The sequence below is a fragment of the Molothrus aeneus genome, chromosome 1 (genome assembly GCF_037042795.1).
Source record: "Molothrus aeneus isolate 106 chromosome 1, BPBGC_Maene_1.0, whole genome shotgun sequence".
Classification (NCBI taxonomy): domain Eukaryota; kingdom Metazoa; phylum Chordata; class Aves; order Passeriformes; family Icteridae; genus Molothrus; species Molothrus aeneus.
The window spans coordinates 152,531,779-152,559,437 of NC_089646.1; the positions used below are offsets into that span (position 1 = coordinate 152,531,779).

Sequence of the window (27,659 nt, forward strand, 5' to 3'; positions counted from 1 at the left end):
GAGGACAGCAAAGCCACAGGTTTAATCCTTGGGGATTTCCCTCTCACCTTCCCATTCCCAATGGAGCTCCAAAGGGTTTTTCACTGGAATTAGGGTCAGAGCCATGGTGGGAAAAGGCCTTTATTTGAAATTTTTTGCTTAGTGTGAAGCTCAGTGTGGGTTAGAGCCACATTTCCTGTGGGAACAGGGGTTAGAGAGTGCAGGTGGCAACCTGGAGCTGGGATCAACCTGGAGCTGGGATCAACCTGGAGCCAGCCTCCACATCCCAGGGAATTCGGCCAGAGTGGAAAGAGTTGGAATGTGGCCACAGAGATGAAGCTTAGAATTGCCAAAGCAAAGAGCGTCTGCCATGGGCACCCCACGGGTGTCCCTTGTCACCCTTTTGGTGGCACTCCAGACTTTGGTCTAGTGCCACCAATTGGGCACAGGAGTGGCAGGGCCACCAAGGAAGGCACAGGAGTGGCAGGGCCACCAAGGAAGGCACAGGCATGGCAAGGCCACCAAGGAAGGCACAAGGCTGGCAGGGCCACCAAATTGGACACAGGAGTGGCAGGGCCACCAAGGAAGGCACAAGGCTGGCAGGGCCACCAAGGAAGGCACAGGCATGGCAAGGCCACCAAGGAAGGCACAAGGCTGGCAGGGCCACCACAGGAGAGTCACTTCCAGGGGATGCAGGCACAGCTCTGCCTTCCCCATCCCTGTGTTCCCAGCTTCCCTACTGGGAGCCCAGGGCTCTCCCCCAGTTCCTGCAGGTTCCTCAGGTTAGCATCAGGCAGTGGAAAGGTCTAAATTAGAGCCATTAATTCCTAACGCGGCACCTGGGCTTCCCAAAAAAGAGCAGAGCAGGAGCTGGGGATGAGCAGGGAGCCCCTCAGAGGCTGCCCTGGCGCAGCTCCAGGAAGAGCTGGTGCAGCCGTTCCGTCACGGCCACCTGGGAATGGGAACAGGCGGGCTCAGGGAGCAGCTCCTGGGAATGCCACTGGGTTTGGTGGCCTGAGCAGCATCCAGTGGAATGCCAATGGATTTGCTCAGGCCACCAGATCCAGTGGCATTCCCAGGTGTGTGCCAGTGGGATGTGGGAAGCGCCGGACGTACCGGGTAGGGCTGTGGCTCGTGGAGCCGGCGGTGAGCAGGGCTGAGCAGGTTGAGGGACACCTGGGCGTGGGTCCTCACCTCGGGCAGGCTGGGCAGGGGCTCACACACCTGCAGGGATGGAGATCCAGGTGGGAAGATCCATGTGGGAAGCCACCACCCGAGCCACCACATCTGGGTTGGCACCAGAGTTGTTGGCAGAAGCCAGCACTGCCCTGGATCCATCCTCCAGCGTGGAAGAGGAGCCCTCCCAGGAGATGGGACCACCCCTGACCTGGCCATCCCTGAAGTAGGTGCGATGGAGGGGCTCCACGGTGCTGGGAATGACCTTGGTGGTCTCCTCAAGCCGCCCCAGGACACGGATCCCGAGCTCCTGCCCCGCGCTGGGTGATGGCTCCTCTTCCAAGGCCATGAGATCCATGAAGGGGTGACCTGCCAGGAGGACATCAGGGAGAGAATTATGGAGCAGGACATTCCCCCAGGACTCTGGGAAGGGTCTCCAGACTCACCAGCAGCATCATAGAGCCGATAGATTGCCTTCATCCCCGGGATTGTCATCTTCTCCTCATCTTCCGTGAGCTTCAGGCATGGGGAGCCATTGACCTCCACCAGCTGTGGGAGAAGGGAAGGGAACCTGTGACCCCTCTGAGGGGGCAACTGATGCAAATCAGCTGAAAAAAGACAATTAAAAAACCCTAAAACTTCCCAAAGTTGGGCATTCTGCCTCCTCTTGCCTGTGGAGGACTTGGAGCTTCTGGTGGGCCATGACCCAGCGTTGGCACCCAGAACTTCCCTGGGTCCTGGGCTGATCCCACAGTGTGGGCAGCAGGAGAGGGGGGAATTCTGCCCCTGTCCCTCTCAGAGACCCCACCTGCAGAGTTGCTCCAGCCCTAGGATCCAACATCAGGAGAATGTGGAGCTGCTGGAAAAGGTCCAGAGGAGGCCACAGAGATGCTGCAAGGGCTGGAGCCCCTCTGCTCTGGAGCCAGGCTGGGAGAGCTGGGAATGACCAGCCTGGGAATGACCTCTGCCTGAAGGGGCTCCAGGAGAGCTGGAGAGGGACTTGGGACAAGGGATGGAGTGACAGGATGAGGAGGAATGGTTTCCCACTGCCAGAATGCAGGGCTGGATGGGATACTGGGAAGGAATTCCACTCTGTGAGGGTGGTGAGGGGCTGGAATGGAATTCCCAGAGAATGTGTGGCTGTCCCATCCCTGAAAGTGTCCAAGCCCAGGTTGGATGGGGCTTGGAGCAACCTAGGATAATGGAAGGTGTCCCTGTCCATGGTGGTGGAGGACCTTCAAAACTCCCTTCCAAGGCAAACTCTTTGTGACTCTGACTCCACTGGGGCTGGATGGCCATGGAGGAGGCATGGACCATCTGGAAAGTGGCTCAGTGAGGACTGGGATATTTGGGATTTAGGCTGCCACCTTTACCTTGTAGACACAGCCCAGCGATGGCTGCAGGGGACACGTCACCAGGTGGGTCCCGATGCCGATCATGTCGATCTCGCTCCCCTGAGGCAGCACAGAAGACAGAGACCATCAACATCCCAGCCCTGCCAGCACCAGGGACAGCCCAGGTGACATCCCAGCCCTGCCAGCACCATCCAGGTGACATCCCAGCTGTGCCAGCAGGTTCCTCACCTCCCTCCTGAACTCCTCCAGGCTCTGCTCGCTGATGTCGTTGCTGACAGCGATGGGGATGGTCCCAAACCAGGGCACCTGGAAGCTGCAAGGAGCAGGATTTGGGAGGATCCACGGATCCACCCACAGCACCCAGAGCCATGAGGGTTCCCAAATCCTGTCTGGATGCTGGTGAGGATGACAGGGATCAGTGACATCCATCCCAGAGCTGGTGTAGGACTCACTGAGCTCCGCAGGCTTGGAACACTCCCCGGATTTCCTTGGATTGCTGGGCCAGGTCCCCACTGTCCAGGCGCACTCCGATGGCCTGGTATCCCAGCTGGTGCAGTGCCAAGGCCACGGCACAGAAATTGGGCAAACCACTCCTGGCGTGGGCAAGGAAATCATTAATGACATGTGCAAAACTGATCCAGGGTGGATCCAGCATTATTTCCAAGCCCTGCACCAGCCAACATTTCTACTTCAGGGCCACATCCATCCCCTATGCCATGGTGTCCCCACCTCCTGACACAATAGGTGTCCAGCAATCCCTGGAAGTCACAAGGGAAGGTGACAGCGTAGGACACGAAGGCGGCCAGCTCGCCCTGGTTGGCCTTGCTGGGAGGAGTCTGGAGCAGGTCACAAACCCTCTGCAGCCAGGACACAGCCAGGTCTGCCAGATCCACGGGATCTCCTCCGGCCCGAGGCGGCAGCTCCTGCCAGGGGAACATGGGATTTGTACAGCCCGTGGCATCATCCAAGGTGCCAGGAGTGTGGGAACAGGTGGAGTGTTCCATTCCCCATCCATCCCACTCTAATCCCTGTCTGCATTTCCATCCCACCCCTATCTCATCCCACATCCCATTCCCACCCCTATCCACATCCTCATTCTCATCCCATCCCCATCTCCATCCCACCTTAGCCCAATTCCCACCTTATCCGTATCCCATCTCCATTCCATCTCCTCCCATCCCTAACTCCATACAAACTCCATCCTCATCCCACTTCCCTCTGCCCATCCCAATTACACCCATATCCCATCTTCATCCACATCCCATCCCCAACCCCACTCAATCCCTCTCCCCTCCCAACCCATTCCCATCTCCACTCCTATCCCCCTCTACATCCCCATCCCCATGAGATCCCTATCCCATCCCATCCCGTCCCCATCCAATATTCTTCTCCATTCCCATCCCATCCCAGGCCCTGCTCACCCGTGGCTGCACCTCCTCCAGGCACCTGAAGGACATGATGAAGGAGTGGGCGATGGTGCCGCGCACGGGAATTCCGTAGAGTTTTCCCGCCAGGATGTTGCTGGTGCAGTCGAAGCCTGCGAGGAGGGACAGGGGGGACACCCAGGTGATGGCAGGGCCGCGGTGGCACCGGGCACTTTGGGGTGGGACTCACCCCCAATGTAGGAATATTTGGATGCCGAGAGGGCTCCATCCGGCCCCTGCGCACGGCGGAGCCCCATCTCTATGAGCTTCATGTCCGGGCCGGCCAGGAGACGGAATCTGGCAGCGTTGGTGGCCACCAGGCTGGGGGACAAAGGGGACAGGTCACACAGAGCCAGCACAGCCAAGGGGAAGGGGCTCCAGGACCCTCCCTGTTTGGACAAGGCAGGGATTACCACAGGACTCGGTGGACAGGGATGTGGTGGAGTTGACCAAGGGGACTTGGGGGACAGGGAGATCCTAAAGGTGACCTGTGGGGGACCAGGACATCTCTCAGGAGAACCTGAGGGACAGGGAGACTCTTCAGGGCGGGCTGGACACAGGAAGCCCTCAGGAAAACTTTGGGGGACACTGGGACACCCTCCAGTAGTTAAATTCAACTGGTAGAATTCCAGCAGTTAAATCCCAGTAGGGGACTCGTGGGGTCATGGTACCCCCAGGACTGGGGTGTGCTGCACTCCCTTCCCTGCCCCTCTCCATCTTCCAGGGGAGCTTTGGGATCATCCCCATGACAAAATACCTGGCATAGTTGATCAGGCACAGCAAGGTGGTCTCCAGCAGCTGCACCACCAGGAGCGGCCCCTTCACCTGCAGGAACGGCACCTGAGGGAAGAGAAGTGACATCCTGGTCCCTCTGGAGCAGGGAGGAGCTGGGAAAGGCAGGAATGGCGGTCCAGTGGATCCCAGAGTGAAGGAAAAGGGAAGGCCTGGGCCTGGGAGAGGTGGGATGGTCAGGAAAGGGGTTGCAGAGGGATATTGGTGAAGGAAAAGGGGGTACAAGGGGATTCCAGTGCCAGGGAAGGGCGCGCAGGGGGATACTGTTGCCCAGGAATGAGGGTCCAGATTGTCCCTGTGCCCAGGAAATGCATTCCAGGGGTTCCCAGAGTGAAGGAAAAGGGGGCCCACGGGATGGGGACACAAGGATGGCCAAGATGGGGTCAAGGGTCCATGGTGTTGAGGAAAGAGGGGGGAGGCTGGGGGGTGGGAAGGCAGGAATGGCGGTCCAGGGGCTCCCAGGGTCAGGGAAAAGGGGAGGTCTGGGAGCTGGGAGAGGTGGGATGGTCAGGAAAGAAGATGGAGGGGGGGGGTCCCACCCTGGCAAAGACGACGGAGCCCTCGGGAATGGCGGTGACGGTCACCTCGGAGGCGTCCAGGGTGGCCAGGTAGTCAAAGAAGGCATCGTCGATGGTGCTGGGCAGGACAGAGCGCAGGTACGCGACATCTGTGGGGATAGCACGGTGACACCAGGGACAAGGGGCACAGGGGGAGGTGGGGGGAACACCGAGCCTCCCATGGACAGGTGAGTGACAGCAGGTGGGTGACAGCACCCCCAGCACGGAGTGTGACAGGGTGGGGTGGCCCAAGTCCCCTCTGAGGGACATCTCTGGAGGGTGTCCCAGTGTCCGCCCAAGTTTCCCTGAGGGCTCTTTGTGTCCACCCCTGCCCTGTGTCCCCTAAAGAGTCCCCTAAGTTCATCTGAGAGATGTCCCTGTCCCCTTATGAGTTGTCCTGATCCCCTGCAGTGCCCCAGGGGGGTTCCCCTGTCCCCTAAGTCCCCCTCAAATGCTGTCCCTCTCCCCCACCGCAGGTTCCCAGTCCCCCAGGTCCCTCTGAGAAGTGTCCCTGTCCCCATCAAGTTCTCCTGAGGGTTCCAGTCCTCCCCAAGTCCCCCTGAGGGATTCCCCATCCCCAGATCACTCTGAGAAATGTCTCTGCCCCCCTTAAGTCCCCCTGAAACGTCCCCAGAAATCCCTGGATGCTGTCCCATGGCTTACAAGCCTCCTTGAGTTGTTCTCCCATCCTCCTCCGTGGGGAATTTCCCCTCCTTCCCCCACGTCCCTCTCACCTTCATCCCCTGCCCTTTCCCCTCCTATCCCCTGGAGCTGTTCCAAAGCCTCCCTGGCAAGGTTCCCCTTCTCCCTCTCCCACCACCGCTCCCCACAACGCTTCTCCCCGCTGTCCCATCCTGTCCCCACTGTCCCTTTGAGTCGTTCCCCCCTCCCTCCCCCTTGACCCTCTCCCGTCCCTTCTTCACCCTCTCCTCCATCCCGCCCTGCCCCCCTGAAGTTGCTCCCCTGTCCCTCCAAGTCCCACTGGGACGCTCCCCTCGCCCACCACTCCTCCCCACAACCCCAACAGGTGTCCCCCCCTCTTGTCCCTCGCTGTCACCACGCACCGGCAGCGGAGAAGCGGAAGGCTCGGAGCCCCCGCAGCCCCTCGGCCAGGCCGGCGCCGAGCGCGAAAGAGCCGCGGAAGGGAGGGCGGCGGAAGAAGAGCTCGGCGGCGGCCGGGGCGCGGTGTCGCCCGGCCCGCCAGTGCCCGTAGGCCATGGACACCTGGTACAGGTCCGCCAGCGGCGCCATGGCGGGGCGGGGACAAGGGGACAGGGGTGGGGACACGGGGAGGAGCGGGGAAATAGGAGGGATACGGCAGCGCGGCTTGGGAGCACGCGGGGATGGCGACATGGGGCAGCAGGGATGGCAGCACAAGGGGGACACGGGGCAGGGTTGGTGACACACGAGACCTTAAATCTCTCTCTGGACACGCGGAGTGGCAGCGCACAGTGGACATGTGGCGCAGGGATGGCAGCACAAGGGCGACACCGGGATAGCAGCAGAGGGAGGATACAGGGACAGAGGGACACGGGGGACAAGGACAGGGCAGCAGGGATGGCAGCACAAAGGGGACACGGGGCAGGTTTGGCGACACAGCTGGACACGCGGGGTGGCAGCGCACAGTGAACATTGGCGCAGGGATGGCAGCACAAGAGGGACACGGGGATGGCAGCACAAGGGGGACACGGGGATGGCAGCACAAGGGGGACACGGGAGGGCAGCACAAGGGGCACACGGGGATGGCAGCACAAGGGGGACACCGGGATGACAGCACAAGGGGCACACGGGGATGGCAGCACAAGGGGGACACGGGGATGGCAGCACAAGGGGGACACGGGGATGGCAGCACAAGGGGGACACGGGAGGGCAGCACAAGGGGGACACGGGGATGGCAGCACAAGGGGGACACCGGGATGACAGCACAAGGGGCACACGGGGATGGCAGCACAAGGGGCACACGGGGATGGCAGCACAAGGGGCACACGGGGATGGCAGCACAAGGGGGACACGGGGATGGCAGCACAAGGGGGACACGGGAGGGCAGCACAAGGGGGACACGGGGATGGCAGCACAAGGGGGACACCGGGATGACAGCACAAGGGGCACACGGGGATGGCAGCACAAGGGGGACACGGGAGGGCAGCACAAGGGGGACACGGGGATGGCAGCACAAGGGGGACACGGGGATGGCAGCACAAGGGGGACACGGGAGGGCAGCACAAGAGGGGCACACGGGGATGGCAGCACAAGGGGGACACGGGAGGGCAGCACAAGGGGCACACGGGGATGGCAGCACAAGGGGGGACACGGGGATGGCAGCACAAGGGGGGACACGGGGATGGCAGCAGAGGGAGGATACAGGGACAGTGGGACACGGGGAACAATGGGGACAGGGCAGCAGAGATGGCAGCACACTGGTGACACTGGGATGGCGACAGATGCAGGACACCAGGCACAGGGATGGTGGCCCATGGGGGACACAGGGGTGGTGACATGACAGAAATGGGACACAGAAGGCACACGTGGCACCGCCTGGACCAGCAGGGACTCAGGATGGCAGCAGAGGGGACAAGGGGCACTCCTAGCAGTGCTCGGGCGGTGGCAGGACCCTGCGAGGGACACGTGTCACATATCAAGTGACTGGCCCCAGCAGGACAAGGGACAGGCTGGCAGCACAATCCCAGGGAGCTTCCCGTGGCCCTTGGTGGCCCTTGGACTCTGGCACTGGGACAGACCTCGTGTTCCCTAAGTCAGGAATGTCACCTGTCCCCTCGCAGCACAGTCCCATGCAGCTTCCAGTGTCCCTTGGTGGCCCCAGACCTTGGACTCTGGCACTGGGACAGACCTCGTGTTCCCAAAGTCAGGAGTGGCCTCACCAGACCATGCTCAGGAATGTCACCTGTCCCCTTGCCAGGCCACGCTCAGCTAAAGTGACCTGGGCAGGGAGTCAGTGGGAAAAGAGGGATGAAATCCATCTCAAATCAGCAATTCCTGGATTATGCATCCTGTTTTTTTGTAGGGAGTGACTGGGATCTCTAAACCTTGGGAAAGGTGGCTGGAAACACCCTGAGACCTTCATTCCAGCCCTAAAATTCAAGTCCACGTCCTGAGATTGTTCCTTCCATGAAGGATGGGGAAATCATGGAATGGTTTAGGTTGGAAGAGATCTTAACTATCTCTCATTCCAATTCCCTGCAATGGGCAGGGACACCTTCCACCAGCCCAGGTTGCTCCAATATCCCAAAATCTCCCATCAAATCCCCCTGGAGAAGCTGCACCTGAGGGAAAAACCCACGACCCAACGTGCACTCCCAATGTTCATCTTTATTAATTCCAGGTTCAGATGAGGGGGATACAGTTTTCCCTTCTAAATCTTGTTAAAAGCAGCAATATCCACGCTCTGCACCTGGAAGGGGACAAAAGCTGGAGTCATCCAGGTGTTCCCAGGAAAACACACCTGAGTTAAACCCCCTCCCATGGCTTCCAGGCCCTTCCCACATCCCATTCCAAGACTTACGTAGTCCTCAAACTTGGTGATCTCCTCCTCCAGGATGTCTGTCCCGACTTTCTCGTCCTCCACCACGCACTGGATTTGGAGTTTCTTGATGCCATATCCAACTGGGACCAGTTTGGAGGCTCCCCACACCAACCCGTCCATGTGGATGGACCGGACACACTCCTCCATCTTGGCCATGTCGGTCTCGTCGTCCCACTGGAAAAGCGGGAATTGGGAGGTTTTAGGGTTTTCCTGGAGATCATCAGCAGCTCCAAGGGGTATCCAGGTGACACCTCTGGGAATGTCACAAGTGATCCAAAGTGCCCTTTCTTGGCTGGAGAAGGCTCTAGAAGACCTCAGAGCCCCTTCCAGTGCCTCAAGGAGATCCAAGAAAGCTGGAGAGGGACTTTGGACAAGGATGGAGTGACAGGAGAAGTGGGAATGGTTTTAAACTGGAATAGGGCAAGATTAGATGGGATATTGGGAAGAAATTCCTCCCTGGGAGGGTGGTGAGGCCCTGGAATGGAATTCCCATAGAAGCTTTGGCTGCCCCATCCCTGGAAGTATCCAAGGCCAGGTTGGAGCAACCTGGGATAGTGGAAAGTATCCCTACCTGTGGAATGAGATGGGATTTAAGGTCCCATCCATCCAAACCCATCCCAGGCTTCCACGGCAACAAATCCCACCTGGCTCCGAGCCTTGTTTGTAATTCCACAGGTGCCACCACCATCCTCTTGGATGAGAGAGGATTCCCAGCCCCACTCCCAGATCTCCCAAATTCCCAAAGCCACTCACTGGCTTCACATCCAGCAGGATGGAAGACTTGGCGATGAGTCCCGGCTTCTTGGCCTTCTTCTCCGCGTACTGCCGGAGCCGCTCTTCCCGGACTTTGGCAGCTTCCTGGTCTTCCTCCTCATCATCGCTCCCAAAAAGGTCAATGTCATCATCCTCATCCTCCTCAGCAGCAGCTGGCTCAGCTTTCTTGGCCGGGAGCTCCACTTTTTTGGAGGGAATGCTGAACGGTTCCACTTTCTTCACCGGATCCGAGGTTTTTTTAAGGGAAAAAGAGGGAAAAGATTAACCTGGAGTTGGAGCAGAGCAGCCAAGAAAAGCTCAGGAAGGGGAATCTCCACTGCTCAGGACACGCTGTGGGATTTATATGGATTTATCAAAACAGGACGTTTGTCCACATGGATCTTAGGCTGTAATTCCTAGAGAAAAATTCCAGCATTTTTCCAAGGCTCACCTGGGTTGGAGGAACAGATGAGGGCTGGTGGGAAGTTGAGGATTTCTCCAGAGCGTTCAGGCGGCTTTCCAGCTTGAAAATGGCCATCTGGAGGTCTGCAACAACTGGGAAAAAAAGAGGGAAAAATAGGAAAAGTGACCTTAAATTCCCAGTTGCACGTCAGGTCTCCAGCCAGGACAAGGAATTCTCCCACTCACCACTGCGGAGGTTCTGGTTTTCCACTTCCAGGTGGGAAATTCGGGACAGGAGCTCATTTTGGTCACCAGCAGCTCCAGGGGAGGTTGTGCTTGCACTCTGCAATGAGGAAAACCAGGATGAAATTGAGTTGTTTCCCCTCCTCCTGAGAAACCCATGAAGCAAAGCAGAGTCGTGTCTTCAGGGAGAGAGGAAGTTCAGGAGCTGAACTAAAACCAAGGATATTTTCTCTAAATTAGGATAGAAACTAATGGAGCAGCTCTATAAAATGAAGCATGGACTAAATCCCAAGGAATTTCAGCTGGCACCAAGGAGCAAAGGATAAAATCACTTCTCCCACTCTCAGATCCCAAAATGCCACTAAAACCACATAAAATTTATATAAAATTCCACACCAAGTCCCTTAAAAATCTTGGAGATCCTTGGTCTCCTCTCCCAACCCAATGAGGGACAGGAATGACCTGCCTAAGGTAGCACTGGGAAAGCTGGAAAGATCCCAGGAATTCTACACTCCCACCTTCCCCAGCCCAGCCATAAATTCCTAACAATTTCAATCTGCTTTAACACATCCTGAGGGAATAATTATTCCAACTCTGGTTTCAATGGATTTTTTGACAGTAAAAAAAAAAGCTTTTTCTCTTTTTTTGTTTTTTTTTGTTTTTTTTTTAATGCTAAGGAGGTTCCTTATCCATCAGCTTCAGGCAACAAAGGGAAAGAAAATGACAGGATTTGCCCCTGAGTTGTCATTTCTAAGTGAAGAGAGAATAATTTATTCTCTTTTATTCCAGTGTGGAATCTCAGCAGCCACATAAGATGGAAAGAGGGAAAAGCAGGGATAAGATGAAGAATACAAGGCACAAGGAAAGGTCTAAATCATGGAATGGTTTAGGTTGGGATTTTAAGGATCATCCAGACAATGTCCCACTATCCCAAGCTGTCCAAGACCTGTCCAACCTGGCCTTGGACACTTCCAGGGATGAGGCTGGAAAATATCAAAGGGACAGGAAAAAATTCCATCTCTGACACCTCAGCTGTGGATTCAGGCTCAGGAAGGTGAGTGCAGATCCCAGGACACTGAGCTGGGATGAGATCCCATTATCCAGGTTTAATCCCAGTGCCAAAGGACAAACCCTGAGGAAGGAGAACTTGCTCCATATCCTCATCCCACCAGATCCTCTCCCGTTTTTCCACAGGCTCCATCCATGCACAGCTCACTTACAGAGGAGCGTCCTGACTGTTTCTTGGGACGGGCACAAGGAGCTTCCTTGCTCCGAGCAGGGGTCTTCTGCTGCAGGGTGGGAAAAAGTTTGGGAAGATGGGAAAAGGTTTCTCAATTCCAGAGGGAACTCAAGCACAGGGAAGAGCCGCATGCAAGGGGAAGTTAGGGAGCGGTGGGAAACAGCCTCGCACTGCAAACATTCCCCCAGGAATTCTGGGGCCTTCTCCACGAACATCTTGGTGTGTGCAGGGAGCTCGTGCAGCGCTGTGGGCTCATCACACCATGCCAGCCCTGATGCTCCAAGGATGGAAATCATGGAATTACAGAGGTGGGAAAATCCCTCTGAGCCCATGGAGTCCCAACGGTTCCCCCAAGGCCGCCACTGAGCGCGTCCCCAAGTGCCACATCCACAGGGATGTCAAATCCCCTCCAGGGATGGGACTCCACCTCTGTGCCAGGGCTGGACAGCCCTTTCCATGAGGAATTTTCCTAATATTCCAGCTAAATTTCCCCTCTGGTGGTTTCCTCTCATCCTGTCATTCCCTACGAGTATTCCCACCTGGAAATCCTGTCATGGATTTGGGGAAGTGAGAAGGTCCCCCCTGAACCTCATGGTTTTTTTCAGGCTGAGCTCTCCCAGCTCCCACAGCTGCTCCAGACCCTTCCCAATCCATTCCCTTCCTTGGAAACACTCCAGCCCCTCAATGTCCTTCTTGTCACGAGGACCCAAAACTGATCCCAGGATTGGAGGTGCCCCAGCAGTGCCAGCACAGGGAGAGGAGATTCCCCTTCCCTGTCAATAAAAATTCCTCAAAGGAAAAAAAAAAAAAAAAAAAAAAAAAAAGAGGGAAGAGCAAGGGATACCTGTCCCAAGCTGAAGCAACCACGAGATCTTAACTGGAACCCACCATAAGACAATGCAAGAGGCACAACCATGTCCCAGATCCTCAAAAATTATGGAAAATTTGCCTTTGTAAGACTGTGAGATCTTCCCTGAGGAGAAGATGCTCCAAGCTTTGGGAATGTGGACACCATACCTCCATTATAGCAGACAAAACCCATTCCCTCTTCCAACCCTCTTCCAACTTCCAGCTCCACACAAGCATCCATGAATTTTATCAGGGATAAGAATTCAAAATTCCCAAGGTGGGGAGTTCCACTTCCCTCCCTTCCTCTGCACTCTTGTATAAAGCCCTCAAATCCTTTATTTTTAAGCCATAATTTTTGTGCTGAACGCACCTTAAAGCTGCAGCCTATCTCAAATATTCTGGACAGCTGAAGTGCTTGGGAAAGCTGGAATTGTGCATAAACTTAATTATCCAAACAAATAAAATCCCTGGGAATTACGAAGGGTACAAAGCAGGACTTTGGCAGAACAACTTGGTATATAAACATCTGTTATTCCCTGAAGCTTGAATCCCTAAAATACATTTTAAATATCAGAGACAGTAAATTTTTTTCTCATGTTCAGGTGGAATTTCCTGTTCTACTTCCTGCTTTTCCTCATAATCAAGGAACTCCAGACTCCCGTCATATTCCAAGTGCTCATTCCTATGTTTTATGACACAATCCCAGCCTGAAATTCCCAGCAAAAAAGCACTAAACTCCCATTTTCCCAGTTTTTCACAGCCAGTTCTTCCCTTGCCACATCCTAAGACCCCTGACAATAATTATGGAGGAAGGAAAGACAAAAATCCTGGGATTTCTGCTCTTCCCACTTTTCTCACAGTGTAAATTTGGGGTTTGGGAACGCAAGGAAGAAGTTTAGGAATGTCCTAAAGTCCAGCCTGATTATCCAACATTAATGATAATCCTTGAGGGATATTCCAACTATTTTTCAGCCACGTGGAAGATCCAACCCCTTTCCTAGGAACAAAAAATATCCAGCAATTTTTTACATCCAGCACTAATCTCCAAAAACATCTCCAAACAATTTATATCCCAAAATTCCTATCCTAGCTTTGGGCTGTTGCTTTACCAATTCCCTGTTACAGCACCTGGATGATCCAAACTTCTGGGATTCTCTCCCAAAAAAGCTCTTTAACAGGAGTCAGGAAAGAAATTCCTCATCTTTGGCAAAACACTCTGGAAGGTGAGGATGAGCAGCACTTCCAGGTGATTTGGGTTTAGATTCCCTGCCCCTTGCCCAATTCCAAAAGTTCCTCCCAAAGGAACTTTTTACCCTCTTTGGGATGGTGGCCTCCTTTAGCCATTTTTTTTTTTTAAATAAAATGAGCCAGTTCTGGAAAATTTTTCTTTAAACTGTTGATTGAAATCCTGATTCCTTATATTCATCCCAAATGTCTGGCTCCTTTCTGCAGGTGTAAGGAGGGATATGGAATATTCCCTTTGGGAAAGGGGAATTCCTTGTTACTGCCTCATATTGGACTGATCAAAGATAGAAACTGAGGGTGCTTGGGAATTATGAGGCCAAATAATGGATGGATGACTTTGGGAGTCCCACTGTAGAGGCAGGAAATCAAAGACACCTGGGCTGTATTCCAGGGATTCTCCTTTCCCATAAAACCACTCATTAGTATTTTAACTTCCTTTTACAAAAATGAAGATTTTTTTTAAATGCTCTTGTCTGCACTCAGCACAAAAACACCTCCACAAAGTGCATTCCTGAGCTCCTCCAGGATGCTCCAGCCTCAGAGCTTGTAGCCAAGCTGAATTCCCTGGATGCAGCAGATGGAAAACACAACTTTTTTGGGTTTTTTATTTTTTTTTGCACATCCCCTAAACTGGAAGCAAAACAGGGAAGAGAAGGTGGCAGCCCAGTGTATCCCAAAAAAGAGCCACACGCTCAGCGAGTTGGAACCTGTTAGTTAAGACCCATGGGAACATCCCACCAGGAAAAAAAAAAAAAAAACAAAAAGGGGGAAAAAAAATAAAAAAAGGGAAGGAAAAGCCCAATTCAGGGAATTCTTTTAACCCAAATCCAGTTTTGGCAGCGCTGCAGGTGAGCAGCGTGTGGGGATGGGGCGGAGCTGGTGGCACACGGCGCTGCAAACCTTGGTCTTCTCCTCTAGCTCTCAACCAAGAAGCCAAATGATTTATGGGATTTAGAATTCCATAAAAAGTAAAAAAATAAAAAAAATAAAAAAAAATGGGATGCAGGCAGCCAGCTGGTGAGAGCTTGGGTACTCACTCCGGCCAGCGATTTCTGGATATTCTCCCTGGCTCTGGCAATGTCGCGGAGGATCGTGCTGGCTCCGTTCTCCTGCAAACAGCGCAGAAAGAACCAAGAGTTTCTTTTTTAAAAAAAAATATTAAAACATGGGAGGGGAAAAAAAATCATCAGGGAAGTTAAAAAAAAAAAACAATGAAAGGAAGGAGGATAGAGGGAATTGGGAAAATTGGGAATTGTCCTTTTCATGATTCAGTGATTTTTGCCGTAAGGATTTGGGCTAAATCGGGCAATCCCTGGTCATGTGTTCAGAAGGATCATCCAGTCAAAGAGCTTTTAAATTCCCTATAATTACCCTGAAAAGTTTGGGATGCTGCCAGAAGGTTGGAGTGACTCCAGAACTCCTTAAAAACCCAGCCTCTGGCAGGATTTTTCCATATTATTACCTGAGCTCAAGCAGGAAGTGACAACCCTGACTCTGCTCTATCCAGAGAGGTGGGACCCAGAACACCAGGAATTTTCTCCCTGTGCTCCTGCTGCCATGCCTTAGCCTGGATTTCAAATTTCCCTCCCTGGAAATTCCATCATCCATTCACTCCTTGCCTTTCCCAGAGTGCAACCCCCCCCACCAGCAAGTCCCAAGATGTGAAATTTCCCACAAACCCCCAAATCCTGAGTTAAACAGAAAATAAAGGAGAAACAGCCTGGACACATCCAGGTGGGTTCCACTTCCTGCTACTTCCAAGGAGGTTTTAAGGATATTTTTCCATGGGGGAAGTGGCTGATAAATTCCCCCAAAACATCCTTCAAACCACCTCTCCCAGGCCAAACTCCTTCACTGCAAGCTCCTGATGTGCCTTGAAATAGCTGAACTGTTCCAAGAGGTTTTCACTCCAACTCCTACTTCCAGCACTCATCCAGAGCTCCCAATTTTTTTTTATTCCCAGTCTCCCAGGTGCTGTGCCAGCACCTAAGCCAGGATGGGCAGCAGGAATAGCTGGAATGTGCCTAAAAGTTGTAATTTCAGCAAAAAGCTTCCCCGTGAACACTTGGAAAGAGGCACTGAACACTCAGCATTCCAAAGGCACAAGCAGTTAGGAGCAGGAAGAGGTTAGGAAAGCTCTGAACCTTGGAACAGGAATAATTCTGGGATAATACTGAAGCTGGAAATATTTCAGCTCAGCAGGATCATGCTTCCCCCTCCACCTTCCCCTCCCCAACTCACCGGTACCATGAACAGAGTCTTCCACTGAACACCTGGAATATTTCCAGGAGCACAAAGAAAAGGATAAAAAAATCCCCCCCCCCTCCCCAAAAAATCTTTGCAGCTGTGGTGCCTCTGTTCAAACTTTAGGTTTGTGTTCCCTTGGAATATTCCAAAGGACTGCTCCAAAATGGAAGCAAAGCAGAATTTTCCCTGGATGAAGAGGGGCAGGGATGCTCTTTGCCAATAAAATTGGGGATTTGGGGATTCCAGCTCAAACTGTGCCCCCACAGATCCCAGCAGCCTGGAAAAATTAAGGATAACTGCTGGAAGCTGGGACTGATTCATCTGTTAGAAAGGCACTTCATCTCCCAGTTCCTTGGAACCAAATCCTTCAAATTCCACAGAAAACAGTGGGAAAAAAACAAAACCCCAAATGGGTCTTAAACAGCTTAGAGAACTCCAGGAAGACCTGGGGGAAAAAAAAAACAGGGAAAAAAGAGCAGAAATCCCCAAAAAATCCAGGTGGATCATGTACTTTGACTTACTCTGGAATTCCTGGGATTGGGAATTACCTGCTGGCGGGAGGAGCCACCCACGGGGCCGTTCATCTGCTCATAGAACCTTCGCTCGGCGTCGTCGTATTTGAACTTCTCGAACCAGATCTTGTCGTGCAGGAAGTAATCCACAGCCATTTTCCTGGGAAAATATCCACAAAAAGTGAATTCCTGCAAGGATTGAAGGTTAACAGCTCGTCAGGAGCGGGTTCTGTGCCTGCAGCTCGGGCTTGGCTGCGGATTTAAGTATCCGGGATCCTCTTAAAAAAGCAGGACAGATTAATCACCCACCTGCCTGACCTGGTGTGGGGTGGGGATGGGATGAATCAGCTGATCCTGACTTTATTCCACAAAAAAAAAAAAAAAACCAAAACAAAACAAAAAAAAAAAACCCACAAACAAAAAACAAAACAAAACAAACCAAACAAAAAAAAAAACCCAGGATTTTCTTGTTTGTGCTAAAGAAAATGTCTTGTGTAGGAGGACAGAAAGGGAATTGAAATAATGGAATGGTTTGGGTTGGAAAAGACCATAAAGATCATTTAGTTCCACCCCCCTGCCATGGGACACCTTCCACTATCCCAGGTTGCTCCAAGCCTCATCCAACTTTTCCCTGGATACTTCAAGGGATGGGACATCCACAAGTTCACTGGGAAATCCTGATTAAAAATCAGCAACACTTGGAGGGGACAGACCTGGCACGACATGGAAAAACAGCAAAAACCTCCAAATCCTGCTGGGAAACGGGGGATTTTTATGGAGCAGAGGTGGGTTAAGTTTTAATTCAAAGGGAAACAGAGCCCTCAAAAAAGAGGAAAATATGAAGTGCCCTGAATTCCAGAAAGGGACAGGGACAGAGCCAGCAGAAGTTTGAAGAGGTGGAGAGCAGCACAAGAAAACCACAGCACATGAAAACTTTCCTCATCATCCCAAATCCCATAGTTTTCCATAAAACACTTCCAGGGAAGCCAGAGATGATTTTCCCGAAATCAAATCCCTCCTTATCTCATCTACCCACTTGGAAGAGACCAGAGGCTACCAGACACAGGAGCTGCAGCAAAACCAATTTCCACACTCAAATCTCCAGGAGCTGCTGGAATTCCAACCAGGATCACTCGCAGAAAATCTCAAACACAGACAAATTTATCCCACTTTTTTTACAGAGACACGTGGATTTTCCCAAATATCCAGTTATGACCAACTAAAGAGGAAATGATCCCAAACAGGACCAGGTGAAAAGGTATTTGACCCCTAAATCCCTTGACACAAAGATCCTAAAAGCTTTCCAATAAATCCCAATAAAATTAATGGATTAGAAGTGTCAGAAATAAGGATGGATGCTCCAAGAGTCTTTTTTTCCCGGAATATCCGTCTCTACCTTAGCTCTGCCTTTGGAGAAGATCCAAGGGCATTCCAAAAATCAACAACCTTAATATAAATTCCCTTAAAAAACCAAACTACAGCACATGCTCCAGACTGATTCCCTAAATTGTATTCCGGTCACTTCCAAACCTTCTTCAAGCTGGATCCTGGTTATGATGCTGATTTTCACATGGAATGAGAGGATGGAAAGGAGGATGGTGCTGAATCCATGCAAAAAGGGGGAGAATGAGCTCACTTCCCAGCCCTGCCTTTAAACATTCAACCTCTAGCTCCACACAAACATAGACTTTATCCACCAGAATTCCTCAGGAGAAGGGGAAATTCCTTGAAGGATTTTCCCCCCTGCTCCCTGCCCACCAGGATTATCTCCAAGTCCACCCAGTCTTCTCCACATGCAAATTCCTTCCAGCTCAATCCTGACCTGGCTGTTTTTTGGTTTTGGGTTTTTGGTTTTTTTTTTTTTTTTTCATGGGTGTTACCCCCAAAGAAACTTCTCCTACTTCGTTTCTGGAGCAGGAATGCTCGGAGCAGCTGGATGGGAGGGATTTTCTGCATCAGATTCCTGGATCCCTGTTTTCTCTGCTGCTCTGGCCGCTTCCAGGGCAAAATATCTGGATTCAGCCCTGTCGTAGGTCACCTTATTCAGCCACACGGACTCGCTGTCCTTGTGCAGGAAAAAGCAGGCGGGATTTTCCTTGGGAATATCAGGGAGCTCAGGGTTGGTGGAGGCGATTCCCGTTTGTTTCCCAGGGTTGTGGTCCTTGGATGCTTCCGGGCAGCCACGTTGCTGCTGTTGGGTTTTATCCAAGGGATGCCCATCCAACATCTTCTCATAAAAATTCTTCTCAGCATCATCGTAGAGAGGCTTTTCCAGCCACACCTCGGATGCCAGAACTTCCCAGTTGGAAATCTGCGGCTTCCCATTGACCGTCTGCTGGTCAGAGCTGGGCAAACTGGGAACGGAGGCCACGGGAGAGTTGGGAATGCCGGGAGCCAAGCCTGGAGTGGCAGGAGTGGGCAAGGCCGTGCCGTAGCCCTCGTCCGGCGTTCCCAGCCTGGAATTCGCCCACACGGATGGGATGGCCAGGACGTTGGGAGGAAGGAAAAACTGGGATTTCTCCATGAACGCCCTCTCGGCCTTATCGAAGTCAAGCTTGTTGATCCAAACCCCTTGGACAACGTGGTGACAGGCAGCCAGGCTTCCATGGGAACACGCCGGGAGCATCCTCGCCTTGGGAATGTCTTGGCTGGATTTCGACCTGGCCACGGCAGGAGATTCCTGAGCCGTTTTCCCAGTCTCAGGTGATTCCCAACTCTGGGAACCCGCCAGTTTTATCCTGTAGGCGCTCTCGGCGCGGTCGTACAAGGGCTTGTCAAACCACACGTGCTCCGCCGACATTCCCGCCAGGATCGCCTCCAGCTTGGAATCCTGGGCTTTGGGTTTCGGCGAGCGCTTCCGCTTCCGCTGCTTTTTGCCATTCCTGGGCTTTTTCGGGTCCCCCCTGAGCTCCCCCTCGATGGAATCCTCGTGGCAGATCCCATTGACGGCCTCGGGCTCCGGCGCTTCCCGCTCCGGCGCTTCCCGCTCGGCTTCGTCGTTCCGGGGCTTTTCCAGCCAAACTTTGTCCGCGGAGCAGGGATTTTTCCGTGTCCTCATCTTCCCGAAAATAAACGGGCAGCATGGAGAGATAAGCACAACAAATGTAGCGGCAGCACAGCAAAAGCAAGGGCATGCAGGAGATGTTTTTATCCATTAATATTCCCGGGAAAAGGCACAAATATTCCATTTATTTCTCCCTGCTGGGGTAAGTTTGAATTCCAAGGAATTCAACGCGGCCAAAACCGCCTTCCTCCTAAAATATTCCTGCCAAGAATTCCCCCCGTTATTTGAAATTTTAAGGCAGGGAAAAAAAAAAACCCACAGGATTTTGTTCAAATCCTTGGGAATTATGGGATATTATTCCAAGTTAGTGGATTAGTCATTAATTATCTGTTACTTATTCCCAATTAAGCAAAATTTTGGGAAAACTGGCTCAAATTTTTGAGTTTTTGGAGGTTGTTGTTTACTCCTGATTGGGTTTTCATAGTAAAAGGCAGCTGCTGAAAAACTGAGATTTAATTTTGGGATAAAATCCAAGTTATTGGCAAACTAAACTTGTCCAGGAGCTGGGAATCTCGTGATTAATTCAATAATTAATTAATAACAATTGACCTGTGGCAGATTGCCAAATAAAACTCCCAGAAAGATGAAATATCCTCAAAAGTTTATAATTCCAATAATTCCTGGAAGATTTTGGAAGCCTCAAGTCCACGGCTTAACTTTAAATTTCAATTTAATTTTCAATTGTCATTTAAATTCAATTTAAAATTTATTGCTTTTAATTTAAAATTCAATTTAATATTTATTGATTTGAATTTAAAATTTAATTTAAAATTTACACATAAATGCTTTTTTTGGGTCTTGAATACTTCCATTTAAATTTATATATTACTAAATTAAAGTTTTGCCTTCAAACATTTAAATTGATAAGAGTTTAAAATATTGATTAGATTCTGATTAGACAAATTAATAGGAATGGCAAAAGGAGATTTTTCTTTTTTCCCCCTGGAGTTGGGAAACTTTGATACAGCTAAAACCACTTAAAAATTAAGATTTCAATTCTGAATTTAAAGAAAAAATAAATTCAAAATAATCTTAAATTTGGAATTTTATGTTTTTCTCTTTTATGGAGCAATAAACTCTTGTCAGGACCTTTACATAGAATTAAATTTATTACAGTAAATAATGAGTAAAATAATAAATTTGTAGGATTTGGCACAAAAAATTCCTACAATTTCTTTCTTTTTAAACTCAATTTAAAATTCGATATTTTTTAATTAAATTCAAAAATTAATTTTGTTTTGTTTTAATTTCTAAACGATTTTGCTCCAGTTTCTAAGCAGCCCCAAGCCCTGGAATTGCAGCCCTCATGGATGAGGTGAATTATGGAGTAGGAATTCCATAATGAGGAACTCCCAGGAGATTCCCTCCCACTGACAGAGCTGAAATTAATTTTAAAAAACTCTTCAAAATTAATTCTTTTCAAGAAAACTCTGCAGGAATTTGTCTAATAAATATCCCACTGGTGCTGATATTCCCGGATTTTCCAGAATTCCCAAAAAAACACACAATAATTAGAAGGTACTTACTTTTTTTGCTCCTATGACAGCATTAAAAAGAGAAACACAGGATAAATTTAGAGAAAAATTCCAATTTCTATGGATGCAGTGGCTCCTCAGCCAAAAAAATTAAATTAATAATTAATGGATTAATTAATTATTAATTTGAGCTCATTAACTTTTCAGAACTCCATGAAGTTTGTGAACCAACACCACAGAAAATGAATTTATTTTCATTTTAGTAACAAGGAAAGGAACATTATTGTGATGTTACCTAAAAGGATTTTCCCATCCCAGTAGCCTGAGAATTCCCAACCTGCCATCCCAGTCCTGGCACGTGTTGATGGAATTCAGGATCCCAAATTTTTGGGTGATTCCAAACATTCCTGCAGCACCTTTTTGCTTCCATGAGCAGCCAAACCTTATGTTCAGTCCTGAAAAACCCTAAATTTCCAAGGAAATAAAGCTTCTAAACAGGGAAAAATTAGGAAAAAAAAAAGTAATTTCTCTTCTGTGTCCATCAGTATTCCTGGAAGAACCTGGGAAAAGGAATTTTAATCATACCAACCATCAAACTTTTAACATTTTCCACTCAAAATTGCCATTTTTACCTCCACAAACACAAAGTTTTAGGATTAAAAAACATGCTGTGGCGTTGGGAATGTTCTCCACTGGGAAAAGTCACAGCCCAGAAATTCAGGATCAGTTCAACAACAGGGAAATCAAAATAAATCAAAATATTAACACTTGTATCTAATATTTTATCCATTTAAAACTAGATCTTCTGCTGGTTTTTCCAATTCAGCTGGAATTTGGCTGTTCCTAAATTCCTGCTGATTTCATTCCCTAAAATTGGCTCTTCCCTAAGTCAGATCCTTATCATCATCATCATCATCTTCTCATCACCTTTGCTATGAGACAAAGCTCCACATTCCAGGAAAACACCACAATTCCCATCCCTGATCACCTAAAAACCACAAATTTCCGCTCCAAGCTGAAAATTCCTAATGAGACAATCATGGATATGGGAAATCAGCAGAAAGGAAAGACTTGGAAAGTGTCACCTTCAAGGAAAATAGGGAAAAATAAAGAGTTGGGAATGAACAGCTCGGGTGAGGAAAAATCCTACCTGAAGGTCAGGGAGAAATGGGACAAACCTGGATAAGGAGAGGAAAGAATTCCAGCAAACAGCTCAGAAAAGGGAATCCCTCATCCCTAAGGATTGTGATTATCAGGATCCCAATCAATCCCGAATCATCGCTGACCTGGATGCGACAGAACAAATCCATCGGGGATTTCTGGGAACGCCGATGCGGCAGCCTCAGCAAGTTTAGTCAGGGATGTAATCCTTCAAAAACCCCATGGAGCACAACAGCAGCAGCCTCTGCCCGTTCCCAAAATAGTTTGGAAATGGATCCCTCCCTCCCGAGCATCGAGATCAAAAAAACAGGGAGAGGACAAACCCCACCAAGGTGACAGAAATCCGGGAACAGCAGCACGAGGAAAGAGGGACGGGTGAGGTAAGCAGAGCCCAGGTGCACCTGGAGTTGATTTTCCAGGTTTCCCAGCTCCAAGATAAGTTTGGAAAAGCAGCCAAGGGGGTTGGGATATGGGATGGATTGGCTGCTTTGTGCCAGGACACGGCAGCAGCTCCAGTTTCCCTTTGCAGCAAGTGACTGGACAAAAAAAAAACCCAGGAATTGGGGGAGGAGCAGATCCTTGAGGCACCTGGAGCAGCTGGGGAAGTGTGGGATCCCTAAATTCTCTTCCTTACCAGGGCAGGAATAACATTGATCCCTTTCCCCACCATGCCCAATCCAGACTTGAAGAGGTGAGGCTTTAATGCATCAGGAATATTGCCAAAAAACAAGGAATATGCCCCCACATTGTGTGGAAAACCACAAAGGTTTAAGGGAGACCCCCACCCACCCCTTACCTGTAACAGAGAGTTCCTAAATCCTGGGAAAGGAAAACGACCACAATGACATGGAGAATCCTAAAATCCCCCCCTTCCCTGAGCCTGGCAAGGGGAAAGGGATTCCCCAGATAATGAGGGGATCTCCCACATTCTCTTTTTCTGGGTTGTGAGGGGAGGAGAGACCCCACAGGGAATGTGGAAGGGATTTCCACATGACCCCTCCCAGAACTTTTAAGGGAAAAGGAACCTAAAACATTGGGACTGGAGAGTGACACCACAAGATTCCCTGGGATTTTAAGTGGGGAAAGTAATCCCAAGAAACAAGGGCATCCCCAAATCCTTTCCTTCAGGACTCTCAGGGACTCCCATGACTCCCTTTTTTCAGACCTTCTAAGGGAAAAGGGACCGAACATGGGGAAAGGGGGATCACTCCAGTATTCCATAGGATGCTAGGCATGGAAAAGTTATCCCAAAAGTCAAGAGCACCCCAAATCCTCTCCCTCAAGACTCTAGGGGAATGGAATGGACCCTAAAGACAATGGGAGAATCCCCCCAAACTCCCTTTTCTGAGGCTTTAACAGGGAAAGAGACCCCCCACATCCAAGGAAGGACCCCCAAAATTCCCCTCTTCCCAGCACTGTGAGGGACGGAGCCCCATCCCCTATGAGGAGACCCCCAAATCCCTCTTTCTGCAGGAAAAGTGCCCTAAAGAGAACAAAACGGGTGACTACAACCTCCTTCTTGGGGATTCTAAGATGATAAAGGAACCTTACACACCCTGATGGGCCCCCTAAGCCCCTTCCTCCCATATATCATGAGGCGCCCCCCCACCTCCCGCCCTAGAGGGATAAAGGACGCTCCGGAGACCCCCGAAACTCCCCCTACCGAGGCTCAGGGAGAGGGATAAAGGACCCTAACTGGGGATATAAGGCTTCCTAGGGGCTGGAAACCAGGACTCACCAGCAGCTTTGACCCCTTCAGGGCCCCTCCGCTCCCTTTGGCCGCCGCCGGGATAGAGAGGGGCGGCGTGCGCCGCGCGGAGGCTTATGGGGGAGGCGCGTACCACACGTGGCGCGCGGGGGGGTGGCGGCAAAGGGGATGCGCTGTGGGGAGACAACGTGTCACACGCATAGAGCGGGGCCCGTCCCCCTCACAACAAAAGAGACATGTGGAACATCACGGAGGGATGGAAGCGGGATGCGCGAATCACTCCTCTGTAACTATTAGGATGCGCCGCCCCCCTTTTCCTTGCCAAGTTGGATTCGTCCTAGTGCCTCCGCTAGCGCCCGTGGGTTGTACCACTCTGCGAAAAGGGGGATGCGACACCCCCACGCTACTTCCCTGCCTCCCACAGGATGATCCCCTGTATTTTACGGGGGGTGTTACGGGGAGGAGGAATCCCCGCGCTGTGCGTGCGACGCGTTGTCTCCCTCCGCGCACTTCTTCCTCCCGTGAAAGCCAAGTGGAACAGCTCAAAGGGGCAAGCGCCGTGAGGGGAGGAGGCAGGCACTCTCCCCCTTTTTCGCAAAGTGGTACAACCCACAGGAGCTGCTGGAGATAGGAGGAAGACTCCAACTTGGCGAGGAAAAGGGGGAGGGGAAGCGGCGCAACTTAGTGGCTGCGGTGGGGTGCGCGCATGCGGGGGACCGGAGCGGAGACAAAGGCACCGCCGCGCCCCCCCCACCCCATCCTCGCATTCCTCCCCGGTTATAACGCGCCCCCCATTCCCATGGATGCGGGCGTCGCTCCATGCCCGGGGGGGAGCCGGAGGAGGGCAGGGGAATGGCGGGAGGGCGGCGGGCAGGAGGAGGAGGAGGTGGTGGAGGCAGCAGCGCATCACCCGGGCGGGTGTCGGTGAAGATGTCGCTTCGCCGCGCCTACTCCATCAAGGACAAGCTCCAGGCCATCGAGAGGGTGAAGAAGGGCGAGCGCCAGGCGTCGGTGTGCCGGGCTTTCGGGGTGCCGGGGGGCACTCTCCGGGGGTGGCTGAAGGACGAGGCGAAGCTCCGCTGGTTCCTGGAGCAGCTCGGCGGCGAGGTGGGCACCCAGCGCAAGAAGATGCGCTTGGCCAACGAGGAGGAGATCGACCGCGCCGTCTACGCCTGGTTCCTCGCCCTGCGCCAGCACGGCGTGCCGCTCTCCGGACCCCTTATCCAAGCGCAGGCGGAAGCCTTCGCCCGGCAGATCTACGGGCCTGAATGCACCTTCAAGGCGAGCCACGGCTGGTTCTGGCGCTGGCAGAAGCGCCACGGCATCTCCAGCCAGCGCATCTACGGCGAGGGCGGCCTCCCCGCCGAGCCCGAGCGCACCCCGGCCACCCGCGCCGAGGTCCTGCCCGATGCCGGCGGCTACGGGGATGAGCAGATCTACAACGCCAACATCACCAGGCTCTTCTGGAAGCTTCTCCCCAGTGCTGGAATCACGGCGAGGCGCCCGGCCCGCGGCGAGCGCGTCACGGTGCTGCTGGCCGCCAACTTGACCGGCTCCCACAAACTCAAGCCTTTGGTGGTCGGGGGTCTCCGTGACCCCGCCAGCCTCCGGCATCACAACCAGGAGAAATTCCCGGCTTGCTACCGCTACAGCCCCGAGGCCCGGCTGGCGCCGGCGCTTCTGCGGGCTTGGTTCTTTGAGGACTTCGTGCCGGGGGTGAAGCGGTACCTGCGGCGGAGCTGCCTGCAGCAGAAGGCCGTGCTGCTGCTCAGCTCCGCTCCATCCCGCTCTGGAGCAGCAACTGAGGATTCTCCGCCGCTCCAGACTCCGGATGGGTCCATCCGTGCGCTGTTCCTCTCCAGGGGTCCCTCTGGGAGCGGCTTGGCCGGAGCAGGAGGCCGAATCCCGGCGCCGCTGGAGCAAGGGGTGGTGTCGGCCTTCAAGCAGCTCTACAAGCGGGAATTGCTGCGCTTGGCCGTGTCCTGCGGCGGCCCCGGCAGTCCCGCGGATTTCGTGCGCTCCTTCCTCCTCAAGGACATGTTGTACCTGGCTGGGCTCTCCTGGGATCTCATCCCGCCCGGATCCATCGAGAAGTGCTGGCTGCTGGGGCTGCGCGCCGCCTTCGAGCCCCAGCCCGGCGAGGAAGAGCATGGGGACACCCCGGGAGGGGAGGAAGGCGGAGGGGACAGCAAGGTCTTCAGTGACCTGACCCACCTGGCCGCCTTGGCCTTCAAGTGCTTGGCTCCCGAGGAAGTGTCCGACTGGTTGCACTTGGATGATGCAGCTCCAGGTGCGGAGGAGGACGATGATGCCGAGGAGGAAGGCGCCGAGGGCTGCGGGGCGGAGGAGGATGAGGAGGAGGAAGCAGCTGGTGGCAAAAGGGGTGGGGAAGGAGGAGATCCTTTGCTGCCCACGGCTGGGGAAGCCATCCAGGGTCTGGAGACGGCGCTGCGCTGGCTGGAGGGACAGGACCCGCGGGAAGTGGGGCCGCTGAAGCTGGTGCAGCTCCGCTCCCTCATCTCCATGGCCCAGCGGCTGCGCCGTGGCCACAGCCCCCAATCCTAGGGCAGGGGCAGCTGCCACTTTTTGGCTACCAACCACCCCTGGTTGGCCACAGAGGTGGGGATACCCCGGTTGTCCCAGGGGGAGGGTGGTAGAGGTGCCACTTGCCCCTCTGTGACCGTGGCTCCCTGGGGATCAGGAAGCCCAGATGCCTGTGGGTCACAATTCAGGGGATTTTTGTGCAACAACTCGAATTCCAGGGTTGTTCCTTACCTAAATATATTTAGGAGGTGCTATTTTTTACGTCCCTTGTGGCCCCTGGTCACTGGCACTGCCAGAAAGGGGTGGATGCCCCCCCCCCAAATTGCCCAGTTTCCCCAATTCCATGGGGAGAAGGGATGAGGGAAGGACCTGCTCAGTGTCCATGGGATAATTGGGGGATGTTACACTGAAAAATCCCCACATCCCAGAACAGGGTTGAGGTGGGCACTGCCAGCTGGACATGGGCCACTCCTGAGGTGCTGCAGGGGAAATATTCCACCTTGGAAGAGGCTGGTGACGCCCTTCCCACTGCCAAAACAGAATCCTGTTACACCAGGATGGTTTGGGGCTGGTTTAAGACAATTTCCTTCAGGCACTGGATTGGGAAAGGGACACTTGGGTGGCATCCATGAGAAGGAGGCACCTCCATCATTCCCATCACAGCTGGGAACACCTGGACCACAGAGACCTGCTGATCCAGGTACCATCATCCAAGCATCCCTGTGGAGCTGAAGGCTCCAGGAATGGGGGTTGAGGTGTTCCTCAGGGGGTTTGTGGGGTGGCCAGGGCTGGAGGACACATCTGGGTGAGTTGAGCTTGGGCTCCTGGCACCGCCTTGGAATATTGGAGACATCTGATGGGAATTTAGCAGCTCCTGACCTGATTTGGATGAAATTTTAGGATGTTTAGCCGAATTACTGGAAGAAGGAAATGAAGTTAACTCCTCAATGCTGCCGTGCCCCATGTCAGCGGGTGGGTGGGGGTTTTTACTTGTTGGTTCTTTGTCTCCTTGCTGCAGAGATTATGGAAATTAAATGGATTTTTATTCCCACATGGAGGTTGTCGTCTGTGAACTGTCAGGTGGAGCCATCCCAGAGGGATTTGGGGTGGCACCAGGGGGATCTTCATGGGATTGTGTCCTCTCCGTGTGGCTTTCTCCACACCAGTGGGCTGTAATAATGCAAAATCACATTTCTCTTTATCATTTTATACACCAAAATCACCCCATGAAAAGATTCTGGAGCTTGGGACGTGGCTCATTTCAAACAGGAGTTTGTGAATGAAAGAAAGTTTCAGCTGTGTGACAAAAATGTTGCAAAGATCAGCAGAGGGTGCTGGGCTGGAGGTCTTTGAACTGGTTTGTGGGGGTGAGAATATAAAATTATGGAATGG

The 27,659-nt window shown here is 52.3% G+C and overlaps 3 protein-coding genes across 6 annotated transcripts; 1 reads left to right on the top strand and 2 right to left on the bottom strand.

Moving 5' to 3' along the window:
• Nucleotides 1–102: 102 nt before the first annotated feature.
• NAPRT (nicotinate phosphoribosyltransferase) lies at nt 103–6,777 on the bottom strand. 2 transcript variants are annotated; one of them, XM_066548706.1, is made up of 13 exons: nt 6,348–6,777; nt 5,311–5,393; nt 4,692–4,774; nt 4,125–4,255; nt 3,932–4,047; nt 3,240–3,433; nt 2,963–3,103; nt 2,739–2,823; nt 2,529–2,609; nt 1,602–1,704; nt 1,367–1,524; nt 1,096–1,203; nt 103–931 (listed from the first exon to the last, which is right to left on the bottom strand). In XM_066548706.1, the coding sequence occupies exons 1-13, from the start codon at nt 6,634–6,636 to the stop codon at nt 872–874; spliced, it is 1,632 nt and encodes a 543-aa protein (XP_066404803.1). In that variant the 5' UTR covers nt 6,637–6,777; the 3' UTR covers nt 103–871. The 2 variants fall into 2 exon arrangements, with proteins under 2 accessions (XP_066404803.1, XP_066404792.1); XM_066548695.1 differs by having other exon boundaries at nt 5,266–5,393.
• A 1,813-nt stretch (nt 6,778–8,590) lies between these two features.
• EEF1D (eukaryotic translation elongation factor 1 delta) lies at nt 8,591–23,850 on the bottom strand. 3 transcript variants are annotated; one of them, XM_066567066.1, is made up of 8 exons: nt 23,754–23,850; nt 16,352–16,475; nt 14,594–14,665; nt 10,226–10,322; nt 10,029–10,132; nt 9,578–9,814; nt 8,804–8,998; nt 8,591–8,692 (listed from the first exon to the last, which is right to left on the bottom strand). In XM_066567066.1, the coding sequence occupies exons 2-8, from the start codon at nt 16,469–16,471 to the stop codon at nt 8,654–8,656; spliced, it is 864 nt and encodes a 287-aa protein (XP_066423163.1). In that variant the 5' UTR covers nt 16,472–16,475; nt 23,754–23,850; the 3' UTR covers nt 8,591–8,653. The 3 variants fall into 3 exon arrangements, with proteins under 3 accessions (XP_066423163.1, XP_066423148.1, XP_066423154.1); XM_066567051.1 differs by lacking the exon at nt 23,754–23,850 and adding an exon at nt 18,217–19,373; XM_066567057.1 differs by lacking the exons at nt 14,594–14,665; nt 23,754–23,850 and adding an exon at nt 18,217–19,373.
• A 692-nt stretch (nt 23,851–24,542) lies between these two features.
• On the top strand, nt 24,543–27,318 carry TIGD5 (tigger transposable element derived 5). Its single transcript, XM_066567076.1, has one exon. The coding sequence runs from the start codon at nt 24,543–24,545 to the stop codon at nt 26,286–26,288; it is 1,746 nt and encodes a 581-aa protein (XP_066423173.1). The 3' UTR covers nt 26,289–27,318.
• Nucleotides 27,319–27,659: the final 341 nt, after the last annotated feature.